The 8,188-nt window shown below is 42.1% G+C and overlaps 1 protein-coding gene across 1 annotated transcript; it reads left to right on the top strand.

The window, feature by feature from the left end:
* Positions 1–1,091: 1,091 nt before the first annotated feature.
* Positions 1,092–7,943, top strand: CCDC173 (coiled-coil domain containing 173; the record flags this gene model as incomplete). The annotated part of the gene is made up of 9 exons (XM_009694753.1): positions 1,092–1,315; positions 1,607–1,780; positions 1,874–2,067; positions 3,030–3,186; positions 4,194–4,333; positions 5,159–5,351; positions 5,681–5,845; positions 6,355–6,536; positions 7,760–7,943. Coding segments are annotated over 9 exons (1,613 nt in total), but the record flags the coding sequence as incomplete, so codon positions are not given.
* Between the last annotated feature and the right edge of the window lie 245 nt (positions 7,944–8,188).

Raw genomic sequence — 8,188 nt, 5'->3', positions numbered from 1 at the left:
GTGAGTGGGGCTCCCGCCGCGGGCACCGGGGGGAGGGCAGTGCCGAGCTGTAGGGGCGTTCCTTGTCCCCGTGTCCAGGGTGACTCTCCCAAACCTGCCCCCTGCAGACAGCAAGACAGGCTGTTTCTCCCCAAGAATTACCTAGGAAGAATTAACCCGAAACCAGGGGAGGCAGAGTATCGTCCAACAGCTGAAGCCGGAAAAGAACTAGGTGCCTGGCAGCTCCCTATCTGCAGGGAGCAGCCCTGCCCGCCTACGTTTACTTTTGGCAAGGCGACCTTCACCTTGGACAGAGGGAGCAGATCAGGTCTGGACCCTATAATGAGACAAACAGATTAGCAACTGCATCTGAAAAACAGACTTTGACATCAGTATCGCTGTAAGAGGAAGCCTCCTTACATTTTAGACACAGCACACCAGTCTGCTGCAAATCAGATGAACAAGGAGAATTTCCAACAGGACACCACTCTGTACAGAGTGCCGTTTCCTTCAAAAATACTGGTGACAGTTTGAAGGGCATTTCACAAAATCTAGTGGTCACCTAGAAAAGCTGTATTTATGCATGCAGACGTGTATGTAAGCCTAATACAACAAAGCAATGCTAATCTTTCCAACAAATCAAGAAACTGTTCTACAACAGATCTATTTTAGTAAGATGAGTGCATAGGACAAGGGTGGTAAGGCACAGCCTGTGCCCAAACTGCTGCTTCAGCCAGCCAGCAGAATGGCTTTACCAATATTCTCCCTTTCCTTCTGGAAATGCTCCCTGGTCCCTGCTGTTCTCAGAATCATGCCCAAGTACTGCCTGGAAAACATCAGTTACCAGCAGCCAAACCTGTACATACACACGAACAGGCATGGGGCCGTACAAGCAGTTATGTCAGTCAGCGTCACAGCCCAAGCACAGGTGCTGGCCATAGACTACAGATGCAGATACCCTGTCTTAGCTCCGGGGTATGGGGATGGGGGAGTAACTAATACTAAGGATAACTTAGTATTGTTACTATGCAAGAATTCAAATCCTGATACAGGTTTGAATATAGATTTTCTGATACCAAGTAACCTCAGTATCTTTTCTTCCTTCTGCACAGCACCACATCATTTGGAAGAAAACATTCTAGCTGGATATTTTCTTCCAAATGAAGTAGATCTTCATCAGGTAATTGTATTCCCAAAAGCAGAATGGGAAAGGATTCAGGACAATCTTGGCAGCACAACTAGAGAAGCAGCACGCATCCTCGCTGAGAAGAAAGAACGGGAAGAAATGCACTTACGCTCCAAAGCTGCTGTAAAAGACTGGCCTAATACCATTATGGTAAGTACAAGACACGTTCATAAACAAGGGGATTCATTTTCATTTATGCAAAAACACTCATAGTAACATTTCTAGCTGTACTCCCTTTGTTTAACAGATGCTTTTAAAATATGTGATTTAACCAAACTCCATTTAAGTACATTTCAAATCTAACATTAATTTTTTTTTTTTAATTAAAGCTAAAATGCAAAATTAAAAAAAACAAATGTTGAGTACATGGCCTTCAGAATGGTTCACATGTTTTTAATCCATGGGCTTTAAATTGGATTTCTAATTTTCTCTGCACTGTAGGGCCTGGCACAACGGAAACTTAAAGCCAAAAAATTACGTGAAGAAAGGGAAAAGGAAGAAAGAAAGTTACTTGATTTGGAAGAAGAACAGTTCCAAGCAGCAAAACGGAAGGAGGCTATTGATCATGCAAAAACCTACCTCTACTATCAGAACGAAAGAGTGAAAGGGTTGCATGTTTGTTGACACTTAAAATTTTTAAATTCAAACTGTACTGAATGTCTTTAAACACTTCTGAACATGCAAATTACTTTAAATGTTCTGTTGCAGAGTGCACTTCTACTTGCTGAGGTCCTAAAAGAAAGAGATGCTCAAGTTGAATTTAAAAAGTTAAAGTCAGATGTTAACAAAAAGAAGGATGAAGAAATGGAACGTGACTGTACAGAAGCTATTCTCAGAGATCAGGAAAGGGCACGTCAGCGTTATATGAATCAACAGGCACTACGCAGAGATCTGCTGGAACAGTAAGTAATAATTAATCAAAAGTAACCCTACTTTATTATTTACTTAAACTCTCTTCTTACAAATATATTCTATAAGATTTTTACAGAAACTTACCAATAGTTTGATTCACAAATGTTACACTTTAAAAGAAAAATCCAGAGTGCCACAAAAGACCTCCCTGGCACAAAAGCAAAAAGCTGTGATACACAGTGTCTTTTAGTTGCCAACAGTCTGCATGTAAAATCACCTCTGGCAGGCATCAATAGGTTTTAGTCAAATCACTATTCAAAAGTTGTTACTGAAATTATATTTTAACTCCGTTTTGGTTCCAGAAAAAGAAACAGTTAAACCAGATTTTCCATTTGCCCATAACTAGATTCTAGAGAATGCATTAAGAGAACACACCACTGCCACCTCCATTCTTTCTCTCGGGTCTTCCAGAAACCCTATGGAGGGGTCCCCATTGGCATTTATAGGACTGGCCCTGGTGGTCTGATACAAAAAAATCAAATTTCCTGAGGCACAGGAAGAGTTCAAAGTCTGGTCTCACATATTCCAGGTCCAACAAGTAAATCCTTGCAGAACTTCGTGTAGAACACTACCAGCTTAAGCTGTTGCCTGCATGCCCCGAAGAAGCAGTATAGATATGGTAGGACTTACTGGGGAAATCTTGTTCACTGAGGATGCTGCAGAGATAGGCCAGAACATTATGAATGCAATGGTGCTAATGAGTCACCCAGATAAAACTTCTTATCACGAAACTGCAAATTGTGAGCATACCACGTAGCTCATTTCTCGTCAGAGGATTGAGGGCTGCCATTACAAACAATGATGCTGTTTTTCACCGCTGACATTCTACCCACCATCAATTCAAAGTATTGCATTTTTCAGTGCATGGCACCTATGGTTATGCAGAATCTGCACCTGTTCATTACTTCGTGCAGTCCCTAGCTTGTTTATTCAACTCCTTTTTCTCATTCAGAATAAAGGAGCACAAGCATCAGGCAGATCTGGCCAAGCTAGAAGACAAAAGAGAAGGAGAACAACTACAGAGATTGAACCAATTGTACCAATTGGAAATTCAGAGAAGAATGGAAAAGGAACAGCAGGACAAACTTGAACGCCAGAGGCTGTATCATGTAAGTAACAGGGAAGCAGAGAGTTTAAAATGCTTGTTTCACCTTGGCTGCCTGGAGTGAAAACAATAGCATTTGTATATCTCAGTGGGCCTACTGGCAACAGGAGGTTTGCTGACAGCTTCAGTAGCGTTGGATTCTGTTGCAGGCCACGTCTCTCCTCTGTGCTTTTGAGAAAGGCCTCTTGGAGGCAGGTCCCTTCTCTTGTCTGAAGGGACATTGGCACCTGCTGCTTTGACTGGTCTATGATTAAAAAGTCTGCTGTAGACATCAAAGAATATTCTCCTTGACTTGAGAACTGGATTTAAGTTCCACATACCTGCTGTTTGAAGCCCATTTTTCTATGTTAGGAAGAGGGAATAGCCTGAGACTGAACATAACAGTTTCTTTTTATTGTGACTTTCCCTTTATGATTGGAGAGGTTTACAAATTCAGTCAAGACCTGCTGCCTTCTCTCTTCATCTTTAACGGCATCTTGTTAAATGCAAACTAGAAACACCTCAGAACAGTTCTGGGCAGCACGCAAAAGACAGGTGTTTGGTGTTTGTTTTTTTTTACATAAAAGTATAGAAAACTCCTCTTCAGCTATGATTTGGATTAAGCCCTTAGACTGGGATAGTTTTGGATGAGGTGGGCCAGAAGCAGCACGGTCTGTGTACGTGTTGGTGGACGTTGCACAGTCCCATCCCTCTCAACATCCCCCTCTCCCACGTGTGTGAATGGGAGCACGGGATAATGCTCACTGCATTGCATAGCAATCTGTTTGTGTAATGGGCTGGAGAAGCAGCTGTTCAATGCTCAATTCCCCTTCTCCTTCCTCCTATCTACTATCCCCTCTTCATGCATGTTTGAGGCAGAAGTAAGTTGAAGTACTGAGAATCCCTTTCCTCTCTTCTCTCTTTGAAAGAAACAAGAACAGAGAGAATAGGGGGTGATTCTTTTAAGTTGCTACCGCAGGCCTAGATTTTCTAAACTTCATCTGTTATATCAGGACCATTTTGCCCACACAGGAGTATGTAACTGACCAGAAAATAATCAAAGCGATAGAGGAACAAAAACAAATGGAAGAAGATGATCGGATTAAAGCTCATTTTAAAGCAAAGGAAACTATTGCCAAGCTGATAAAAAAGAAAGAAGCTGAAATGCGTAGGTAGGTACAAAGCTAGAGTATAAATTGTAAATAAACTAAAAATTACACTGTAGTGATTTTCAATTCTCTCAGACTGATGATGTAACACAATCCACAGTTATTCTAAAAACTGACAGGGAAAGTAGGGAATTCAGGAGAAAAAGGAAATTCCTTCACAGGTTCCTTAGTAATAGGTGTGTAGGGGAGCGATCTCTCTGCACTTCAAAGTACAAAGACTTATGGAAGTGCAAAGCCCTACACCAGTGTGTTGGGAATAGTGATTTTCCATATGGCTTGCCAAGCCTCCACCTTCTTGATGATTAAAATCCTTGACAAAAGTATTTTTGGGCATAAGCTATATTTCCCTGAGTCAGATCATGAAAAACAATTTGACTTCTTAACTAGGCACCTATTATAATTAATTACATTGGGTTATTGTTAAGGGAAGATGGTTTATCAATTTAACATTGAGGGTATAGCATGACAATACTATTGAGCCAATCTAAGAGTTTCTCTCTTCCTGCTTCTGGCCAATACTTCCAACATTTCTCCCCTGATGGCAAGATGCCAGGCAGACTCCTCACCAAATGATCCAGCTCATTATTGCAACAGAAAGCTAGTGTTACAAGAATACAGGGAAGATTTATTTGCTAAATCAGATAATCTAAAAAAAAACCACAAAACAGGAGAAACACAAGGAGATCAAGGAGTTGGGTGGGTGGGCCAGCCTGTGTGGCACAAGGAGAGCAGACGAGAAGCAGGATTGCTGAGTTTGGTAGCAGTAATAATTCAGATAGACCCAGGTGTGTACCCTGGCATGTTACAGTAGCTGATGTTCTTCTGCAGACTAACACAGGAACATCAGGACAAAGTCGTTAGCCAATTAGCTGTACAAATGAATGAGGTATTAAAGAGGGAAGATGATCGTCTTGCTAGAGACATTGCAAAAAAAGAAGCTGAACAAGAAAAAAGATGCAAAGAGAGAAAAGCAAAAGAAAAGGCAGCCATTGAATCTATTGCTGAACATAGAGCCACTGTGGTAAGAAACCTAGCCTGTTCTTATTCCTGCTTACTCCAGCTGAGGAGCCTGGCCCAGATCAGAGCTGATGGCTCTGGTGCCATGCATGGGCATGCTTCACCAGCTCCGCTGACATCTTTCCTGGGGTCCTCTCTCTCCCCCCACCCACTTCCATGTTGGGCGCACATCTGCCAGGGCTGCGGAAAACACTGGGCTTGGCCACTGGCCAACCACAATGACTGCGCTCATCAGAGCGGTGATACAGGGCTGCTTCTGCTGAAAGATACGACTTCCAACTTCACAGACCAGCTCCTTGCTTAACTTCTTTTTGTGTATTTTGTAAAATACAGATGAAGATGAAAGTGGAAAAGGAGAGAGAGGAAAAAGCAGAGGGTAAAAAAGAACTTAATGCATTAATGGAAAAGAACCGCACATACCTGGAAATGGAAAAAGCCAAGAAACAAAGACAACGTGATGCAAATGTGGAAGTACAGAAAGTTTGGATCCAGCAAATGGTAAACAGAAGAGCTGTACCATATCAACCCCTTCAGAAAGAAACAGGCATCTAAACCAACAGCACTAGCTCCTGCCTGAGAAGAAGAGAAAAAGCTTGCTGTGTTTTGTTTGAGGTTTTTTGTTTGTTGGTTTTGGTTTTTTTTTAAATCATGTATACTCCACATATGGTGGCATTGGGGACCAGCCTCCTCTCAGAGCAGTGGTGCAAGTCAAGGCTGGTTTGCAATGACAGATTACATCCTGTCCTGTGCTGTTATGTACTACTGCTACCCTCTCTTATCTTCTGGGCAGGTCACCAAAGAGCAGCAGCTAATGCTGATGTTCACTCAGCTATTTAATGTACCCTTTTTTGGGGGGTACAGTAGGGGAGAGAAGTGGGGAGGGATGATATTTGCTAAGTATCAACTAACATGACCTCAGATGTCCTGTAAGCTTTTACTCTAAGTTTTAAGGGATAGTGATGTTGTGAAAGAAATACTAAGCTTTGTTATTCCCCTTTCTTCATCAGGCTGAAAAGCAGGCAAAAAAACAGCAGGAAAAGCAAAGAGACTTGGACTACAATGCTCAGAGAGAAGTTATTGCACTTTGTAAGGAGCGTGAATTTCAGAGCTATGCAAAGCAAGTAATTGAATCAGAGTCCAAGACTACACATCATCTTTATCCTCTTCTCAAAGCATCCAAAGATGGCAGGCGACTTCAACACAGGCCATTTTCCAGAAGAAGAGAAGGAATGAATACTAGTTCTCAAGCACAGGATGGTGCTGGGACCCAGTCACCTTGTTGTAGCTGTACTACTGCTCAAGAAGTTAAAAACACGAAATAGCATTGAGACTATCCAGCAAGGAAAGCCAGAAGCAGTTTTCATGTGGTTAAAAAAAAAATAATCTTTTTGAACCTTACAGGCAGAGTTAAGCTGTAGATGATCTACACTGAATATATACTACAAATCTGGAAGCCCATTTGGGAAAAAAAAACATTGCCAGAGAACTGGTTATATTCTCAAAAATCCCCAGCTTGTATTTCATGAATATTAGTTTATTAAATTTGAGACAGGAATGCATGATATATAATTGACCATCAATGTAACCCATTCCAGCCAAAACCTCACTATTACTGTTATATTTTTATTATTCTTTGTTCTAAAAATTCACTGTCCCAGATTTTTCAGGCCTGGAATATGAATTCCCAGTGTAAAAGGTCACATTTCTCACTAGCCTACTTCCAGTTAAGTATTCACCATAATAGAAAAAAACAAACCAAAACAACTTCACAGAATCTACAGGGGAAGAAAAAACAACCTAATACATGTGAAAGAATACTTACGGTACTGCAGTTTTAAAACAAATGTCATGCTATAAATTAGTTATATTATATGAAAAAATGAATGTGGTTTGATCACAGCCCTTAAAAGGTCACCTGGGAGGCAAATAGGTCCCAATATAGCTGTAAATAGCTACTACAAAAAGAGTATGGCAACGAGTGACAACATAGTTGGCCTGTTCTTTCAAAAAGACTAACAATGATTCAATCTGCAGTAAACAGATCCAGGTCTAAAATTATTTCTTAGATTCCTCAGCTGACTTACTCCCCCAACACCCAAGTCACACACACATCTCGCTCCTTAAGCTTTCTTTGCAGAAATTTTACCATCATGTTCCTGCCTTGGACAGAGTTAAGGGTTTCCTATAATGACTTCCCCCACCAGTAACCTGGGGTCTAAATAGGGTATCCCCCTATTCTGTGGTCCACTGGAAAAAAAGTCCAAGAAACTTGAAGCTTTGCTTTGTTGTACATAACCTTCCATTCCAGCCCCCTAGCTGCCCATCTCTGTTGGTCAAACTAGAAAATGACACAAGTTCTTAAAAAAAAAAATTAGGAGAGTTTTATACAAAGCACGCTTACCAAAATTTTAGTTTGGAAAATGGGTCTTTCGTGTGCCTTCGAGTTTCTGAGCCTAGTGACCGACAGCAACAGGCTCTGCAGAAAGCACAGGAGTTTGAGCAGGATGAGAGGCCGCCCTGGAGGCGAGGTCGCTCCTGCGAGCTGAGGGCCAAGCAGAGCTGGTTTTACCTCCCCTACAGCAGAAAACGGCTGGGTGTAAGATGGATGTACTCCTTCCCGAGCGCAGCAGTCACCTCCTCGAGGAGTCTCTTCCAGGCAAGGCAAGGGAGGAACTTTTGAAAGGAGTGGGAGGACCAAGCCCCTCATCCAGCTCCCAGGGCCGCCAAGGGCTTTCCTCTGGGAAAACAGCGGCCACCTTTTAAGGCCAGGTAATGGAAAAAGGCGAGTTTGCAACAAGCCCGCTCACAGGCGGGCCTAGCAGGACGAAGGTTATGTGTGAG

The sequence above is a fragment of the Cariama cristata genome, unplaced genomic scaffold (assembly GCF_000690535.1).
Source record: "Cariama cristata isolate BGI_N322 unplaced genomic scaffold, ASM69053v1 scaffold21032, whole genome shotgun sequence".
NCBI lineage: Eukaryota > Metazoa > Chordata > Aves > Cariamiformes > Cariamidae > Cariama > Cariama cristata.
This window is presented reverse-complemented; position numbering and strand designations above follow the sequence as displayed.